This window comes from Lynx rufus, unplaced genomic scaffold (assembly GCF_022079265.1).
Source record: "Lynx rufus isolate CCGP_SWC_20201006 ecotype Redwood Valley unplaced genomic scaffold, mLynRuf1.p SCAF_3, whole genome shotgun sequence".
In the NCBI taxonomy this organism is placed as follows: Eukaryota; Metazoa; Chordata; class Mammalia; order Carnivora; family Felidae; genus Lynx; species Lynx rufus.
In genome coordinates, this window is record NW_025814845.1 from 55,272,916 (window position 1) to 55,293,926 (window position 21,011).

General features: G+C 37.9%; 1 protein-coding gene across 1 annotated transcript; it reads left to right on the plus strand.

The window, feature by feature from the left end:
* The first annotated feature begins 341 nt into the window (after nt 1-341).
* On the plus strand, nt 342-17,506 carry NPFFR2 (neuropeptide FF receptor 2). Its single transcript, XM_047090533.1, has 3 exons — nt 342-684; nt 10,125-10,224; nt 16,657-17,506. Exons 1-3 carry the CDS (start codon nt 357-359, stop codon nt 17,504-17,506), a joined length of 1,278 nt encoding a protein of 425 aa, XP_046946489.1. The 5' UTR covers nt 342-356.
* Nucleotides 17,507-21,011: the final 3,505 nt, after the last annotated feature.

Sequence of the window (21,011 nt, forward strand, 5' to 3'; positions counted from 1 at the left end):
GGAGAAAAGGGGAATTTTGGAAGGTTTCCCTTACAGAGTTTCTCTTGAAACTTTGCAAATGAGTATGAGGTGTTATGAAAAAGTGAAATATAGAACCTATTGAGGAAATAAAAAATAATAATCGTTACTTAGGACACAAAGTGTACATTTCAAATCTCTTGGTACAAATCCTAATAATTTGAATGATCTATATAACTCATTTCCATGCAACATTCATGGATTATTATAGAAGGACCATCAAAATTCCATAGTGTTTTAAAAGTATTCCTCTTAAACTCAGGCACAGAACTGACTTATGTTCTACTGGTTTCTAATTATGCTTTTTCTTTTCTAGCTCTCCTTTGTTCAGGTCCATCATGAGTGAGAAATGGGACTCAAACTCTTCAGAAAACTGGCATTATATTTGGAGTGTCAATGGCACAAAATATCACCTATACTCAGATATCAATATTACCTATGTGAACTACTATCTTCACCAGCCTCAAGTAGCAGCAGTCTTCATCACTTCCTACTTTCTCATCTTCTTCCTGTGCATGGTGGGAAATACCGTGGTTTGCTTTACTGTAATGAGGAACAAGCATATGCACACAGTCACTAATCTCTTTATCTTGAACCTGGCAATAAGTGATTTACTGGTTGGCATATTTTGTATGCCTATCACGCTCCTGGACAACATCATAGCAGGTATGTTGACATGTGTGCTGTACAAGGATGATATGTTTGTCCCACATTCCTGTACCCATGGCAGGGTCATCCATTCATTTGCAAATATTTATGGAGTTCCAAGAACTTCTCCAGGTACCTGCCCTCATAGGGCCTACATTCTAAAGGAGGAGAAAGACAATAAACAGATGGAGGATAAGTAGTCAAAGAACAGTAGGAATTATGGATAAAAATAAAGCAAGTGACAGAGATGAAGAGTGGAAACTGTCATTTTTATAGAGTTCACTGAAGGTAATCAGAGAATGAGATCTAACGTTTTTTTACTGATGACTTTAAATTTGCTTAATACAGTTCAGGGCACATAGAATGTAGTAAAAATATTGGGAATATTCTACACTGTAGAGTTCAAGGAACTGGTAAAGTCTGGTTTCAAATGATATAATGTCTTTAGTCTAACAGATGTTGGGTCCCTCTTGTGGTTAGCTAGGGAGATTTCCAGTAGTTTTTGAGGGAAGCAGCAGTCCCGTGTACCACAAAAAGTGGTAGTTTAATCAGTGGCAATGTACATATGCAATATGAGTAACTTAACACTGCATCAGTTAGGGTGCTGCCCTCGAGTCCTTGTGGCCTGTCTTGCTACTTCTCTAGGGCTACGTCATGCACTCTGGAAGTGCAGGGGCAGTGGATCTCCTGCTCCCAGAACAATTTTGGCACATGATACCTGCTTAATTGTTGTAGACTCCAACTCTAAAGTTCTCTTTTGGCCAGCAAAAGAGCAGACTCAAGATTAAAACGAGAGATGGCTAATGTCCGGGAAAAGACAAGAGCCCCAGTAAGGGTCCTTGTCCCATATTTATTCAAATCAGAAGGCTTGCAAACGTGATGGTCGTGTACAAAGAGACAAAGAAACTAGGAACATTAACTTGGGGACATGATGGGGAAAGGGGGATTTTGAAGATATACAGTGTTTGGGGTTTGGGTCAATATAAAACAAAATCCAGGTGCCAGGCAGATGGGTAGATAGTTGTTAATGGCAGACAGGAGGCGTCGTGCCTGTTTATCTTTGCCAGCCTAGGGGATGAGACAGATGGGGCATAACCTCAGGGTTAACAAGGCCCCTTTTCTTTTGTTAATCATCTCCGCTCTGGGCTGCTTTGCCTGCAGTGCAGCAGTCCACAGTCCAATTCACCAATTTACCTACCCTGGCCCTCTTCTCCTATGAAAGCAGCTTTCTGCTATAGTACTAAATTTGGGGTGCTTTCATCATGAATATCTAATCTTGTTATTCCTATGTATTGGGCAACTTTGTGCCATTTCTATTTCAGGCCTTTGTCTCTATTTTGGGGGGCTCAGCACCCCCTCCCTATTTTGGGATGACTTTGGACCTCCCTATTCCTGGCACCTTTGTGCCTCCCTATTTTTGGAGTGTCTTTGCACCCCCCTATTCTTGGAGTGCCAATCTGGTGTACCCAAACTCAGGTGTGAGCATTTTATGGCTTTGTATTTCTTTATGCTTTGTTTACCCATTGGTGTAACCCTGGGGGATTCCTAAGCTTATCCCCCACACTTAATAAATATTTGTTGTATTAATGAGTGAGTGGTATTCATGAGAGATACTCATATTCCAAATATGTATAAGAAAAAATGATACAATAGGAATATATCAAGAATATTTAGAGTAGTGTGAGCCCTGTCATAGGTCCTACCCCTTCATTCAAGATCAGGGCACTGAAGAATAAGAGGTTTATCTTTAGAGATGACATCTGTTGCCTTCCTTTCTCTGCAGTGGGAGCAGGGAGAGTTCAAGAATGCCTCATCTAGCATCTGTACTGCATAGATTCTGTGTTTTTTATGTACTTATTTTTAAAAATAGTTTATATTTTTAACAAAAAGGAATGTGCATTTAAAAAAATTTTTTTTAATGTTTATTTATTTTTGAGGGAGAAAGAGACAGAGTGCAAGCAGGGGAGGAGAGAGAGAGGGAGACACAGAATCTGAAGCAGGCTTCAGGCTCCGAGTTGTCAGCACAGAGCCCGATGTGGGGCTCGAACTCACGAACCGTGAGATCATGACCTGAGCTGAAGTCAGATGCTTAACTGACTGAGCCACCCCAAGTGCCCCAAGGAATATACATTTTTAAGACACTGGGCTAGGCAAAAAGAGAGCAAAACAATTGATTTAAATTATTGTTATCGCTCTCAAGAAACTTACTTTGCCAGTAAGAAATGTTCTATCTCCCCCTATAAATATTTATAAAGAAATTATTATCTAAACTCTTCCTTAATGTTACCCTTCCTTATCCCTGATTCTCATTCGCAGGAGGTAGCCACATTCAACACCTTGCCTTTATTTTTGGTATTTATTCTGTTTCTAAATAACATATTTCCATTATAAAAGGTATTATCTTCACACTGTGGGAGATGTGATGTAGTTCTTCTAATCTTCTACCACAAGAGGTATTTCCCCAGCAGCCTCCACTGAAATGACATAGAGCAAAAGAACATAAATTCACAGAAACTGCCACATACTGCTGAATGTGAAGGTGGGAAAACAGGATTGGCTGGAATTGTGTACACATGCAATCTGATGCATTTATATAGACACACAAAATCACATTCACACTCTTTACCTCCTCTCATTTTCCCAACATTATTATAATTTTTAGTTGTCAGTATGCAGAATATATGTTCCTATTATTTGTATCTTAGCTCTGCTGAGGCATGAATGTTAATACAAGAAAATTCCCCAGGATTAAGCACATGCTATTTTTGATTGAAAGGACTATGATATCAATATGAAAGAGTGCTGTGATATCAATTTCTTTTTTCTTGGATTTAATGAGGTCATCGTATTTTTTTATTTAAAAAAAATATTTTTGTAACGTTTATTATTGAGAGACAAACATAGAGCATGGGCAGGGGAGGGATAGAGAGAGGGGGAGACACAGAATCTGAAGCAGGCTCCAGGCTCTGAGCTGTCAGCACAGAGCCAGATGTGGGGCTTGAACTCAGGATCTGTGAGATCAGTGACCTGAGCTGAAGTCAGTTGCCTAAACAACTGAGCCACCCAGGCACCCCAGGGGCATTGTATTTTGATTTGCTTAGTTGGGGGTATGTACCTGTAAGTAATATAACCTCAACCTCTCTTCTACAAGTGTTAATTTCTTGTTAATACCTTCAGCCATGTCAGGTAACTTGTGAATTGCATCTTTTTTTTTTTCTGGAGATACCCTGCTGGTGCTCTCTACCCTTTTGTTTCTATTCAGACATACTGCTTTTTAGGCGTGGAGCTCAGCTGCTACTCCTCTGGGAAGTCCATTCACTGAGATCCTTTACTACTCTTTGTGTGCAATCCCCTGTTTTCCAGAACCATGTTTTCTTTCTTGGTTTATTTCTCTGTTAGTTTCCTGAGAAAGTGTGCATTAAGATTAAAAAAAGAAAAACCAGGGGCACCTGGGTGGCTCAGTCGGTTAAGCGTCTGACTTCGGCTCAGGTCATGATCTCAAGGTCTGCTGTGCTGACAGCTCAGAGCCTGGAGCCTGCTTCGGATTCTGTGTCTCCCACTCCCTCTGACCCTCCCCCGTTCATGCTCTGTCTCAAAAATAAATAAACGTTAATTTTTTTTAAAGAAAAAACATTTGAGATCTTGTTTGTCTGCAGTTATCTTTATTCTGCTCTCATACCTGATTATGGTTAGCTGTATGAAGTATTTAAGACTGGACATTTTTTCCCCCTCAGAATTTTAACAGAGTTGTCTATTGTTACTGCTGGGAAACCTGATATTACTGTTGGAAATCTAATGATGTTCTTCTTTTATCATGATTTGCATTTTCAAAACTTGGGGCTTGTCTTTATCCTCAGTGTTCTGAATTTCAAGCAATTATGCCTTCCATAGGTCTTTTTATTTTTCATGTGTTGGACACAAACCAGGTTCTTTCAATCAGAAACAGAATGCTCCTTAATCCTGGGGAATTTCTTGCATAATTCTCTTCCATTTTACTTTTTTCAATTCATATTAGTCAGATATTAGAGGTTCTGGGTTGCCTTTTGTTTCTTCATCTTTCTTGTTTCTGTTCCTTATTGTTCTTTTTTCAAAGATTTTCTTAGTTTTCTCTTCCAGACACTATATTGAATTCCACATTTCTGCTCTCATGTTTTAAATTCTTTGACCTATTTTATTTTCTGCATGTTTCCTATACTATCGTGTACATTTCATCAATAAAATGTGTTCTATCTCTGAGGTTTATTTTTATGTTTTTATTTTAATTCCAGTTAACAGGGTTATATTAGTTTCAGCTGTACTGGTGATTCAAATGGTGATTCAAAAATTCCATACATCACCCAGTGCTCATGATAGTACGTGCACTCCTTAATCCCCATCACCTATTTCCCCCATCCTCCCACCCACCTCCTCTCTGGTAACCATCAGTTTGTTCTGTATACTTAAGAGTCTGTTTCTTGGTTTATCTTTTTTTCCTATGCTAGTTTGTTTTGTTTCTTAAATTCTACATATGAGTGAAATTGTATTGTATTTCTTTCTCTAACGGGCTTACTTCACTTAGCATTTTAATCCCTAGGTCCACCCATGTAATTGCAAACGGCAAGATTTCAGTCTTTTTTTGCAGCTGAATAATATTCTATTGCACATGCATGTACGTGTGTGTGTGACACATCTTCTTTTCCATTCATCAATCAGGGGATACTTGGGCTGCTACATATCTTGGGTATTGTAGATAGTGCTGCTATGAACATAGGGGTGCAAGTATCCCTTTGAATTAGTATTTGTTTATTCTTTGGGTAAATAGTAGTGAGATTGCTAGATCTTAAAGTAGTTCTATTTTTAGCTTTTTGAGGAACCTCTTTACAGTTTTCCAGCACTCTGGAAAACAGTTTGCATTCCCACCAACAGTGCAAGAAGATTCTTCTTTCTCCACATCCTCGCCAATACTTATTTCTTGTGTTGTTGATTTTAGCCATTCTGACTGACGTGAGGTGATATTAAACTGTACTTTTGATTTGCATTTCCCTGATGATGAGTGATGTTAATCAGCATCTTTTCATGTCTGTTGGCCATCTGTATGTCTTCCTTGGACAAATGTCTGTTCATGTCATCTGCCCATTTTTTAATGGGGTTGTGTTCCGGGTATTGAGTTGTAGAAGTTATTTATATATTTAAAATACTAACACTTAATTGGATATGTCATTTGCAAATATCTTCTCCTGTTCAATACGTTGTCTTTTAGTTTTGTTGATTGTTTCCTTTGCTGTGCAGTAGCTTTTTATTTTGATGAAGTCCCTATGGTTTATTTTTGTTTTTGTTTCCCTTGTCTCAGGAGACCTATCTAGAAAGAAGTTGCTATGGCTGATCTCAGAGAAGTTACTGCTTATGTTCTCATCTAGGATTTTCGTGGTTTCAGGTCTCAAATTTAGATCTTTAATCCATTTTGAGTTTATTTTTGTGTATGGTATAAGAAAGTGGTCCAGTTTTTCCAGGTTTCTTGAAGAGACTTTTTTTCCATTGGATATTATTTCCTACTTTGTTGAAGATTAGTTGACCATATAATTGTGGGTTTATTTCTGAGTTTTCTATTTTGTTTCAGTGATCTATGTTTCTATTTTTGTGCCAGTTTAATACTGTTTTGATTACTACAGGTTTGTAATATAACTTGAAGTCTGCACTCGTAATATCTCCAGCTTTGCTTTTCTTTTTCAAGTTTGCTTTGGTTATTTGCGGTCTTTTTGTGGTTCCATACATATATTAGGATTGTTTGTTCTAGTTCTGTGAAAAATGCTATTGGCATTTTTTTAGGGATCACATTAAATGTGTAGGTTGCTTTGGTAGTCAGACATTTTCACAATATTTGTTCTTCCAGTCCATGAGCATGGAATGTCTTTCCGTTTCTTTGTGTTATCTTCTATTTCTTTCATCAGTGTTTTATACTTTTCAGAGTATAGGTATGTCACCTCTTTGGTTAGTTTTCTTCCTAGGTATCTTATTATTTTTGGTGCAGTTGTGAATGGGATTGCTTTCTTAATTTCTCTTTCTGCTGCTTCATTATCAGTGTATAGAAATGCAACAGATATCTATACATCGATTTTGTATTCTGCAAATCTTTTATCAGTCCTAGCAGCCTTTTGGCAGTCTTTCAGATTTTCAGTGTAGAGTATCATGTCATCTGCATAGTGAAAGTTTGACTTCTTCCTTACTGATTTGGATGCGATTTTTCTTGTCTGCCTGCCATGGGTAGGACTTATAGTACTATGTTGAATAAAAGTGAGAGGGAACATCCTTTTCTTGTTCCTGGTCTTTGGGGAAAAGCTCTCAGTTTTTCATCATTAAGGATGAAGTTAGCTGTGGGTTTTTCATATATGTCCTTTTTATGTTGAGGTATGTTCCCTCTAAACCTACTTGTTGAGAGTTTTTATCATGAATGGATATTGAATGCTGTCAAATGCTCTTTCTGTGTCTACTGAAATGATCATATGATCCTTATTCTTTATTTTACTGATGTAATGTATTATGTTGATTGATTAGCAAATACCGAACCACCCTTGCAACCCAGGAATAAATCCCACTTGATCACTGTGAATGATTTTTTTTAATGATTGTTGGATTCAGTTTGGTGTATTTCATTGAGGACTTTTGCATCTATGTTCATTAGAGATATTGGCCTGTGGTGCTCTTTTTTTGGTATCTTTATCTGGTTTTAGTATCAGAGTAATGCTGGCCTCATAGAATGAGTTTGGAAGTTTTCCTTTTTCTATTTTTTGGAATAGTTTGAGAAGAATAGGTATTAACATTTCTTTAGATGTTTGGTAGAATTCACCTTGAAGCCATCTGTTCCTGGGCTTTTGTTGAGAATTTTGTGATTACTGATTCAGTTTCCTTGCTGGTAATTGACCTGCTCAAGTTTTCTATTTCTTCCTGTTTCAGTTTTTGTAGGTTATGCTTCTGAGAATTTATCAATTTCTTCTAGGTTGTCCAAATTGTTGGCAAATAGTTTTTCATAATAATTATAATTGTATTTCTGTGGTGTTGGTTTCTCCTTTCTCATTTGTAATTTTGTGGCCTTTTTCCTTTTTTCTTATAAGTCTGGCTAAAGGTTTGAAGTAATTTTTTTAATATTTTTCATCTACTTGATTTTTTTTTCTTAAGTTTCTTTTTTCCTATTTTAGCCACTTTTATATTCGAGGCTTCCCGTCTGTCAATTGCTGCTTAGCTGCTTGTGTTTCAGACTGAGACATGGTGCGGCTTCCTTGGACCTCTGCATGCCTTAGGTTTGAGGTTAGGCCCACTCTTAGCCTCATTAATCTGGCCCATTCGCTGGGAAATCCACAACTGTCAGAAACTGCACATCAGGGGGTGCCTGGGTGGCTCAGTCGGTTGAGCGTCCAACTTCAGCTTAGGTCACGATCTCGCGGTCCGTGAGTTCGAGCCCTGCGTCAGGCTCTGGGCTGATGGCTCAGAGCCTGGAGCCCGCTTCCGATTCTGTGTCTCCCTCTCTCTCTGCCCCTCCCCCGTTCATGCTCTGTCTCTCTCTGTCTCAAAAATAAATAAATGTTAAAAAAAATTAAAAATTGCACATCAGTGTTCTTGGAAGGATCACATTCCCCAGAAGGCAATTCTCTGACCTATTGCCATGGGAGTCGTAAGACTGGCTGCTCTGTTCCAGAGCCTAGTGGGTCTCTGGGCAGCAGGACCGCATGCAGAGCATATATTTTCACTTCATCATTGTGTGTCATTGTGGTATCTGTGGTACCCACCACACTTGCACCTGCTGACTCGGAGTCTAGAGCCCCTCTGCTTTTACTTCCTCAGAGAGTAACCTCCATTCTTCTGCTAGCAGGGGAAGAACAAGTGGCATCTGGTTGTATTCATAATTCAGCCAGTTGTATCATTTTCCCAGCTTTATTTTCTTTCTGCGTATTTGAGTTCTTTGTTCTCTGGTGTTTTCATTTCAGTGGAATTTAGTGAGGGAGATGAGATAAATCATGTGTTCTATTTTTGACCAAAGGCTATTGACACTCCTTTTTGCCTTTTTAATACTGTAAACAGCCAAACATATTTTAGGACTAGGAAAATGTGTTCACTTTTGGTTTCTATTCAGGAGAGTCATTCAAGCATCTATTTTAACATGAGCTGGATAGATGCCAAAATGGTTTTTCTGGTAGACTTGGATCATTTAGATTATTGGGAATATTTTAAATTAGGTACGAATATTTTAAAAAAATGAATTACAGATCTGTTTAAAAGAAAATGAATGTTATTTTTTTCTCAGATTTTTAAAATTTATCTTTTGGGAAATGAGAATATTTGCTAGTAGAAGAACATGATTACTTTCTTATAATAGCAGGGGTGTTTATATCAACCTGTTATAATAATTTTACTAATTTCTTTTATAAACATTCCAGTAAATGAAGTTTACTTAGAAAGTAATTCAAATGGACTATTTTTGTTTATGCAAAGTGTTCTTTATTCTTGAAATATGTTTTAGTCAGCTCAGGCTACCATAACAAAATACTATAGACTAGGTGGCTTAAGCAAAAGACATTTATTTTCTTTCTATTCCAGAGGCTAGACGTCTGAGATCAGGGTGCTGGCATGGTCAGCTTGTTGGTGAGGGTCCTTTTTTTGGTTTGTAGACAGCTACCTTCTTGCTTTGTGCTCACATGGCCTTTCTTCTGTGCATGCTCCTGGAGAAGAAAGCTTTTTTTTCTTCCTCTTCTTCTAACGGCACTAATCCCATCATGTGGGCACCATCTTGTGGCATCATCTAAATATAATTACTTTCCAGAGGCCCCACTTCCAAACACATTGAAACTTAAGGCTAGAATATATGAATTTGATGGGAGGGCAGGTAGAGCACAAACATTCACTCTATAACAAAGTACCTCTGAGGTAAATTGTCTCATTACATTATATGTGAATAAATATTAATTTTATTCTACATGTGACTCCTATTCCCCATGATTTATGGGGTACATCTTCAAAATTATAAAACCAATATTCTTCCTGTCTTACTCATTTAAAGGGCATTATTGCATAAGGGTTAATGGTGTAGGCTCTGGAACCATACAAGTGGGATTGAAATCCTAAGTATGTTGCTAACTAGCTGTGGCAAGGTATGTGATATATGTGTGTTTATTAGCTAGTCTATATCATGAGGAAGAGAATAAAGCCTTTGAAAGTCTATTTGGGGGATTAGATAAATTAATAGGTACAAAACACTTACACAGTGCCTAGAATGTTGTAACTACCATAGGAGTTCTGACATTAATAGCACTATACTAAAAACAGCTCTGGAGATATTAATGAAAATAATGGGAAACATTGATTGTTTCCTGGATATCATTTAGGAAATAGTTGCATCAATCTTGATTTCATGCTTTTCTGTTCATATTTTTCGTGAAATTAAAAAAAAAGAATGATCTTTTCAAAGACTGTTTCAATTTCCCTTTCAGGATGGCCCTTTGGAAGCACAATGTGCAAGATCAGCGGATTCATTCAGGGAATATCAGTTGCAGCATCAGTCTTTACTTTAGTTGCGATAGCTGTGGATAGGTAAGTCAGCACCAAAATATGAGTCCAGAGAAAAATTTATTATCTACCAAATTTGGTTATATTTGCCCCAAACTATATCCATAATATCTATCCTTTAAGAGCAAGGTGTATCTATCTACTAAAGGTTCAGTAATAAAACAACTGAAATTTTCATATTTTAGAATTAAATAATTAGGGATGATACGTGTCTTAGTTTGGGCTGCTCTAACAAGATTCCATAGACTTTGTGGCTGAAGCAACAAAAACTTATTTCTCAGTTCTGGAGGCGGGATGGTCCAAGGTAAGGATGCCAGTATCTTCTGTGTTTAGTGAGAGAACTTTTCTTGGTTTGCAGAAGGCTATCTTCTCCTTGGAGAGCACAAACCCTAGTCTCTTCCTGTTCTTATAAAAGGTCATTAATCCTATCATGAGGAACCTACCCTCTTGATCTCATCCACCTAGTTACTTCCTAAAGGTCATGGCTCCTAATATCATACAACCAAGGGTTAGGGTTTCAACCCTATTCAAAGTATGAATGTCTGGGGGACACAAACCTGAAGTTCATAACAGCATAGTTTATATATTTTTCACACTAGAATATTGTATTTTCTAATGGTGAAAATGTGAAATAAATCTGATATTTTATCCAAATGTTAAGATAAAATTTAATAATCCATTTACACATATTGTTGAGTGTGCCTGTAATGGGCTGGGTTGTATACCATCTCAAACAAATTAGACAAAGTACCTCCTAAAGAAGTCCACACTCTGGTAGAGGTAGACAAGATACATTAATGAATACTACTCCCTTACATAACAATGGTACAAAGGAGAGAGTGATCAAGTTACTTCTCAGGACAGGGAGTGTTGCATTCACAGAAAAGGTCATATCTGTCTAAATCTTGAGGGGTCAGAAATTTACCTTGGAAAGAAACCGAGGAAAGAGCATCTCTTAAGACAGAGATATATATACGGCAATTGAAATAGGAGGATACTTGTCAAGAGAAGTACAGAGAGATAGTCCAGCTAGAACATGGGAGGGTGGAATAGCACATTAGGTCACAGAAAGTCTATGATAGACTTGGGGCACCTGGGTGCTCAGTCAGTTGAGCCTCTGACTCATTTCAGGTCAGCTTACGATCCCAGGGTCTTGGGATGGAGCCCTGCATCAGGCTCTGCCCTGAGTGTGGAGCCTGCTTGAGCTTCTTTCTTTGTAAAACAAAACAAAACACATGTCTGTGGATCTGTCTTCCATTTGTCCTGAAGACAGCAGGGAACTGCTACTAACGTCTTTTATGTAGGGGAATAATGACTAGATTTTCATTTTAGAAAAACAAGTAGAAAGGGTTTAGAGTTGTGTTAAGACTAAAGAAAAGAAAAAGAGTTAAACTTTTGTTAACAACTTAGATGGGAGAGGATGTGTGCATGTGTTAAGGCAGTGGCAATTAAGGGATACTTGAGAAGGAAACTGAACAATGTCCTGAAAGATGTCTCCCCAGCCAAGGAAAAGGACCAAAAAGGAACCAACCAGTCAGCAACACATACGCACATATATGTAGATGAGAGAGTGTTTAAAAAATACAATAGAATTGTTGACATTAAAAAAAGCAAAACAACTAGTAGATCCTATTTTCAACATTAATCTGTTTTTAAGAACCCATCTTATACATCCAGTTTTTTTGGTTTACATGTAAGAAGAATAAAATTTATATATATATGCTAGCCACCAAATGCCAAAGATATCTTTTTACATTAAAATTTGGAAGCTAATTATTTCCAAATTTACCATATCCTGTTACTACTATTATTTTCTACTACTAACTAGTGCTACTACTAAATTATTTAGTTGTGAATATTTGTAGTACTATATCTTAATTTTACAATTATTTATGTCATCTTTACAGTGAATTAAAAAACTGTAATATCCTTTGTATTTTCCACTTGAATCTTGAGTTTATCAGGTTTATTTCATTACATTTAGTATTAAGTATCCCTTAATTTCTTCTTCATGGTTTCTAGTATGCCTCCTAATTAGAGATTTAGAAATAAACATTGCTGTTCATTTTTTAAAAATGTTTATTTTTGAGAGAGAAGACTGCATGTATGTGCATGCACACAAGTGGGAGAGGGGAGAGAGAGAGGATTTGAAGCAGGTTCTGCACTGATAGCAGAGAGCAGAATGCAGGGCTTGAACGCACAAACCTTAAGAACATGACCTGAGCTCAAGTTGGATGCTTAGCCAACTGAGCCATCCAGGTGCCCTGACAGGAGGGATACATGGCAACATCAAGATTCCTGAGTAAAATGGAAAAGGATTGAGTAGACCTACCAAGAGAATTTCAGCAGTGTCTGTCATGTTTTATGTCTTTTAAAAAGTGATGAAAATATGGTCACCTGTAACATACCCTTTGCTATCTGCCTTCCAATCCATATATCATTTCTTTGTGGTTTCAGTTATTTTTTGTAATACAACAAGTCACCTCCCAAAACAAGCCACTTATTTAGTGGCTCATGATGCTCATGAATCTGTGATGTGGGCAGATTCCCTGATTAGAGAAATATACCTTGTCTCTGCTCCACTTGGCATCAGGGAGCGGAGCTACATAAAACCCCACTCTGATGGTGGTGCCCAGATTGGGAGGACTTGAACAGCTAGGAGACAGAACTGAGTCTTCTCAGGCACTTTACTCCTACTGGTTTTTCTCCACATGGGCTCAATAGCATGGCAGCTTCAAGGTAGCTGACCTTCTTACATGTAGTCTAAGGCACGTGTGTCCTAAGTGCCAGTGAAAGTCATGTAGTGTCATTTCTACATCCTATTCATTAGAAGTGAGTCACTAGGGGTGCCTGGGTGGCTCAGTCGGTTGAGCGTCTGATTTCGGCTCACGTCATGATCTCACAGTTCGTGGGTTCGAGCCCCACATCAGGCTCTGTGCTGACAGCTTGCTCAGAGCCTGGAGCCTGCTTCAGATTCTGTGTCTCCTTCTCTCTCTGCCCGTCCCCTGCTCACGCTTTGTCTCACTCTTTCTCAAAGATAAATAAATGTAAAAAGAAGTGAGTCACTAAAACCAGCTCATATTCATGGAGAAGGGAATTGAATTTGGAGGACATGTTTTCAAACCACCACAACTTTGTGTCCATCTGAACTACCTGCATGTGAATGCCTTTCTCAGGGTCAGCTCTTAGAGGAAGACAAACTAAAAAATCTCCCAAACCTATTTCTCCAGACTAAGTCTTTCTCCTAAATTTCATACTTATATTCAAAATCCCTCCTGGATAACTTCACCTGCATATCCAACAAGCACTTCAAAATAGACCCAGAATTGAACTTGTCTTCTCTACCAGTCCCCCACAAAATAAGTAAACAAAAAGTCAGCTCCTTTTCTCATTTTCCCAAATCAGTGAATGGTAGTATTACACATCCAATCTGTTCTTGAACTTTCCTTCTCTCTCCAACTTCTATCTAGTCACTCTTTAAATCCCATCAGTTCTTCACCAAACTCCACACCCAAGAAACAAATAATCCAGTGAAGAAATGGGCAGAAGACATGAATAGACACTTCTCTAAAGAAGACATCCAATTGGCCAACAGGCACATGAAAAGATGTTCAACGTTACTCCTCATCAGGGAAATACAAATCAAAACCACACTCAGATACCACCTCACACCAGTCAGAGTGGCTAAAATGAACAAATCAGGAGACTATAGATGCTGGCGAGGATGTGGAGAAATGGGAACCCTCTTGCACTGTTGATGGAAATGCAAACTGGTGCAGCCACTCTGGAAAACAGTGTGGAGTTTCCTCAAAATATTAAAAATAGATCTACCCTATGACCCAGCAATAGCACTGCTAGGAATTTACCCAAGGGATACAGGAGTACTGATGCATAGGGGCACTTGTACCCCAATGTTTATAGCAGCACTTTCAACAGTAGCCAAATTATGGAAAGAGCCTAAATGTCCATCAACTGATGAATGGATAAAGAAATTGTGGTTTATATACACAAAGGAATACTTGGCAATGAGAAAGAATGAAATCTGGCCATTTGTGGCAATGTGGATGGAACTGGAGGGTATTATGCTAAGTGAAATTAGAGAAGATAGATACCATATGTTTTCACTCTTATGTGAATCCTGAGAAACTTAACAGAAGAGCATGGGGGAGGGGAAGGAATAAAAAAAGGTTAGGGAGGGAGCCAAACCATAAGAGGCTTTTGAAAACTGAGAATAAACTGAGGGTTGGTGATGGGTATTGAGGAGGGCACCTTTTGGGATGAGCACTGGGTGTTGTATGGAAACCAATTTGACAATAAATTTCATATTAAAAAAAAATCCCATCAGTTCTGGGTGCTAATGGTCTTGAACAAGTCTACTATCTTCCATTGCTTGAGATAGAATACTGAGATTTTTTTTCCTAACTGGTTGTAGTGATAAATTTTACGTGTGACCTTGACTGTTCCATGTGGTACCCAGATATTTGGTCAGACATTATTCTGGGTTGTGTCTATGAGGGTACATTTGATGAGATTAACATTTGAATCAATAGGTTGAGTAAAAGATTGCCCTCCTTACTATTGTTGGCCCTTATTCAATCAGTTGAAGTCCTGCATAGAACAAAGAAGCAAAAAGGCTGACCTTCCTGCAATTAAGTGCCTGACTTTTATTGCTGAGACATCAGTCTTTTTCTGTCTTCAGACTTGAACTGCAACATTAGCTCTTCTGGTGTTGTGAGCCTGATAGCTTTTGGAACTTATATCGGTGGCTGTCCTGTTCTCAAGCCCTTAGATGTGAACTGGACTATACCATGGGCTCTCCTGGGTCCCCATTTTGCCAACAGCAGATCTTGGGACTTCTTCCCAAATTGCATGAGCCAAATCTTTAAACTAAGTATCTTTCTATATATTTATGCATACTGTTGATTCTGTTTCTCTAGAGAAGCCTGAGTAATGTATTGGCCAAATCTAAACTCCAGCATGATTTTAGCATAATTGCACAATATTTTAATTGGCTATTTTCTGACAGCATTTTCTTTTTTGTTCATATACATATATGTGTGTGTATATATATATATGAATATAGTGTATGTATATTTGTTGAATGAATGAAAAAATATTTGAAGACCCAATAGTTGGTTTGCAAAAAAAGAACAAAATACCTAGAATTGTGCCTATAAAGTTACTTATAATTTAAAGGTAGGTAGATGGGAGGAAAGGGGGTGCCTGGGTGGTTCAGGTGGTTAAGCGTCCGACTTCAGTTCTGATCATGATCTCGCATGATCTCACGAGCCCCACGTCAGGCTCTGTACTGACAGCCTGGAGCCTGCTTCCAATTCTGTCTCCCTCTCTCTGTGCCCCTCCCCCACTTGTGCTCTTTCTCTCTCTCAAATAAATATAAATAATAAAAAAAAAACACTAGAAGAAAACTTGTTTAAGATAGCAGACATTACCCATGCAATGAAGGACAATACAGCAATTAAAGTTCAAATTAATTAGTATATGAAGATATGTCAGATAAAGCTTTTAAGTGGCTCAGCAGCAACTCCATGTTAATTTAAGTTTTCTTATCTGCTGATCTGGAAAGTAATAATTTTCATAACATTTCCTTTTTATAGAGTCATCACGAAAATCAAAGATTAAGTAGGTGATAATACTTTGAAAAATATAAAATATTACACAGTTGTATATGGCATGATTATAATTATAATGAGCATGAATAATAACATCAAGACTCATAGCAAAATTGCAGTAAAATGAAATCAGCATTATTCTACATACTGACATTGAACTTCCGTGCTCACCAGAGGGCATAGAACATCTGGAAAGCAAGTAATCAGAACTCATAATGGAAATTCTCAGACTCTTACAGTTGTGAACCAAGCCATCAAAACACTTTAGTGACTTGAAACAAGAATGCTTAAACATTTCTCATGATGCTGTGGTTTGGTTGGGTGCCTCTGTGTCGTTTCTGTTTATGTCATCTTGCTAATATTCAGTTGGCCAAGCACACAGATAATGTGGGAGGGGAGCACAGAGGTCACGAAAGGAGAGTTTAACAATATGGTCTCTGAAGCCAAACTATCTGTTTTAAATCACTCGTAGTTGTGGGCAAGAGTTTTTACGTTTTCTAAGCCTATTGTGCCAGTAAATGGGGAAGCTTAAAGACCATCAATGCAAACCAATGAAAAAGAGCCTAAAACAAAATACTAACTATTCATGTTCAATATATGCTAGTTACCACTATCACTTTTGTTAATAGCGTCTGATACTCCACTTATTCATAGTCTGAGTTGAAATTTATATCAGTTACAAAAGACATCAATGCATGCCTCTCTACTGCTAATGGTAACTTTCTATGCTTTTTGAGGGGAATGTGAGTGGGAGAATTAAATTCAATTCACAACTTGGTCAAAAGTTACAAGGCAGTGTCCCACTGCTATTTGCCTTTAATTGCAGGTTCCGCTGTGTTGTCTACCCTTTTAAGCCAAAGCTCACTATCAAGACAGCATCTGTCATTATTGTGATCATCTGGGTCCTGGCCATTGCCATTATGTCCCCATCTGCAATAATGTTACATGTACAAGAAGAAAAATATTACCAAGTGAGACTCAACTCCCAGAATAAAACCAGTCCAGTCTACTGGTGCCGGGAAGACTGGCCAAATCAGGAAATGAGGAAGATCTACACCACTGTGCTGTTCGCCAACATCTACCTGGCTCCCCTGTCCCTCATTGTCATCATGTATGGAAGGATTGGAATTTCACTCTTCAAGATGACAGTGCCCCACACAGGCAAACAGAACCAGGAGCAGTGGCACGTGGTTTCCAAGAAGAAACAGAAGGTCATTAAGATGCTCCTGATTGTGGCTCTGCTTTTTAGTCTCTCCTGGCTGCCTCTGTGGACACTGATGATGCTCTCAGACTATGCTGACCTGTCTCCAAATGAACTGCGGGTTATCAACATCTACATCTACCCGTTTGCACATTGGCTGGCCTTTTGCAATAGCAGCGTCAACCCCATCATTTATGGTTTCTTCAATGAGAATTTTCACCGTGCATTCCAAGATGCTTTTCACTTCCAGCTCTGCCAAAAAAGAGCAAAGCCCAAGGAAACCTATACCGTAAGAGCTAAAAACAATGTGATCATAAGTACATCTCATCAGTTAGCCCCAGGACCTGCAATTCAAAATTCACATGAGGAAAATTTGCTTTGTAGGAAAAGTGCTGAAAAACCCAACCAAGAATTAATGATGGAAGAATTAGGGGGAGTCACCCAGAGCAATGAGATTTTAAAAGAGCTGGTATGATTATTTTAACTATACAGTGTGTTATATATAGAAATACTGCTTTCTATAGCTTTGTACTTGAATTCTAAGAATGTTCTAAAGAAAATATGTACTGAAAGCCCTCTTTGAACAGAAGTGGAATAGTCTTATGTTCATATCCAATCTTATGGTATATAAAATATGTAGAGACTCACATACAAATTTGCCTGGATAAATCCATTTTCTAGGAACAATTTTCAAAGCCTGACCTTTTCCAATTTAGCCAGTTGGGTAGGAGTCAAACATATGTATTATGTGTATACAAATATATACAACACACACACTTATTTTCTCCAAATGGCGATAAATGGGCAGTTATTTGCATGAGAGTTCATTTTGTCAATTCTCTTTTTGCTTTTGGAGTTGAAATTTTAGACTACAAAATTATTTGTGCTTTTAAAATATACTTAGCTTTCTTAGAAGAACCGCAATAGCAAATAGAGAGACACTATTTCTTTGTGTTTAAGGTTGATTTTTCTTTTAAAGAGTACAGTTAAAGTTGGTGAAATCATAACATTGTTGGCTTTTTAATATTTTCATAAATAAAATTCATGCTGTAGCTGAACCCATCTTTCTTAGAGGTGACTTGGGATGCCAGTTTGACCCCCTAATAGAATCTCTGACAAAGAAGAAAATCCTTTTTTTTTTAATGATTATTTTTTGAGAGAGAGAGAATATGAGCAGTAGAGGGGCAGAGAAAGAGGGAAACACAGAATCTGAAGCAGGCTCTGACCTGTCAGTACAGAGACTGATGTGGGGCTCAAAGACAGAGACCGTGAGATCATGACCTGAGCTGAAGTCACACGCTTAACTGCGTGAGCCACCCAGGTACCCCAAGAAGCAAATCCTTTAGTAATGCAACATTTGGCCAACATTGGAGAATGACCACTCTCCTTTGAAGGGCTGAGTCACAGATGTGTGACAATCATTAGTAAAGTCTGTGCAGAAAAAGACCAATTATTCCAGATTTCCTGCTGGGTACAGCAATTAAATCCAGCACTCTTACTGAATTAGTAAACTAATACCACTGCTAAAAAGAGAATTGCAAACCCTTGGGTTCTGCTATGTTTCAATTATGTAATGGCAATAGCTGTAAATGTTAGCTTTTATTCTAGGGTGAGATTAGTCCCTAGGAAATTTGAAAATAATAAATAATTTGGCAAATAAAAATTGCTTGGTTCAGGCCAAGAGTGATGAAAAGTGTTATTTCCTACAATCAGGAAGGACAACTTTTGAAGTCTAGGTATAGAATTTGATCATCTATTCCTTTGCCCCCAGTTACCGAAGTACTATTTACAGTAAATGTTGAAGGTTACTTTGTTGGACTCCTACTTTCTAATGGGCATCCTCACATTCTGTCAGCACCAGAAATTCATCATCACTAAACTCCACACCCTTACTTGTCATCTAACTACCTTCTATCAACTTCAACCCCCTTTCATATGTGTATTTCCACCAATAGTCTGTTTGTGACAATGTAGGTATTATCTAAAGTGATATATTTTCTGTACTGTGCTCATTTTCTTGAGTCCTCCCAAGCAGAGTTGTTAATATCCATATTCTTACTAACAGTCTGTTCAAGACAATCTTGGCCACAAGCCACAGAGCATTAAACTTAATGGAATTTGCCTGACTAGATTTCAGACTTTCTTGGGATTAGTGACTTCTTTTTTCCTTCCATTTTTCTCCCTTATTGAACAGAAATATCTACAACTGTTATTCCATGCTTGTATCACCATTGTGTTTTGGAAGCAGATAACCTGCCTCTTTAGTTTCAGTGGTCCACAGATGGACAGAAATGGTGTCACTAAATTTGTGATAACGTGTTATGGCAAAAATACAAAATACACTTCCTTTTCTTTTTTGTAGTTAATTCTTTGATATGCTTGAAGTGTATTTTTTGTAAGAGAAAAATACAAATTATTTATAGTATTTAAGCAGTTTTTCCATTCAATCATACCTCTGCCTGGCTTGAGCACTAGCTTCTTGAAAGGGATTCCAGTTTGAGAACGCCCTCCCTTCTAGGTGTGTTGCCCGTGCTGCTCCCTGGCTTAGGGACCGTGCTATGGTGCATTACCTTAATGGGAGATAATGGCCTATGAATTATACCATGTACAGATGAAGCACATATTCAATACAGCAAAACGAATAAGAAAAATTCAGCTTCGGTGAACTTATACAGAAAGTTGTACTCCAAAGAGTATAAAAAGCTGTATGAATTTCAGTATAGATCTAAGTTTTGTGTTTTAGTTTTTGATTCCAACGTGGAACAAGGATCACCACAGTCAGTGAGTAAGACCAGCATGACACAAAGGCAGTATGTGTGGTAGTTAGGATGACAGATACTGGAGCAAGGCAGACAGGTTCAAATCAAGGATTCTCTGCTTGTTACCCAGTGCATGATTATGTCGAAGTTACTTAATCCCTCTCTACATTGATGTCCTCATCTGTAAAATGGGGTAATAACGGTACCTGTTCATAATTTTGTCTTTAAATGAGTTATATTGCATAAAACATTTGAAACAGTGCTTAGCCTTCAAATACTCATGTGTGCAATTTGTTACATGTACTAAATAGTCAGGTGGAAAAAGTCACAGTTCTTAATCCTGGATAAAAAACATAATCCCTGAGCACTTACTTGTGTGTCAGCTTTTACCTAAGTGTCACACAGTGATCGACTTACAGAGGCTGACATAGATGTAGCATATGAATTCTAACTAAAGGGAAACTGGAAAAAAATAAATGTAAGTGAAAATCTCAAGTCTGGAGGAATGACAGTGGGCTAAAAATGGACAAGAACTATGCATCACTTCTCTGTACGTTGCATATGTGCTTTCTTATGTATTTGCCTTCCTAACTTTGGGCTTTTGAGGGCAAAGATGCAGCTTTTCAATCTTCATATCTCTAGAGCTCAGCATGTTGTCCTAACTGTGTAGGTGAATAATAACTGATTTTGAGTAAATTGAAGTATTCTTACTTATGAATTTGTTACTCTGCATTCTTCATTACGTCTAGCATAAAACATGATGATCTGTGTGAATTGTAATAAAATAAATAAAAAATTTTTCCCAATAAGAACTATTGTTTTTCAATGAAATATTTCTCATAAACAAACATATTACTGAAGGATTCACAAGGGTACTTTTGATTTTACTGTGAAATCCAAAGTATTATGATGGCTAAAATTTTAGATAAATAATTTTGCCAGGAATTATATCACTAGCTTTTCAATTAGTTATTTAATTACATTTTAAAAAATATATTTCCAGAAATTATGAGTCTGACTTCTGGGTGAAATGGTGAAGTAGGAGCATCCAAAGTTCACCACACGAGTACACCTAGATAACACCCACATCAGTGTGAATAACCCAGCAAACAACCCGAAGACTGACAGAACAGACTCCCTACGGCTAAACGTTGAGACGAGGCCACATCGAAAAAGGTAGGAAGGGCGAATACATGGTCGGAAACTAAACTGACTTGCAAC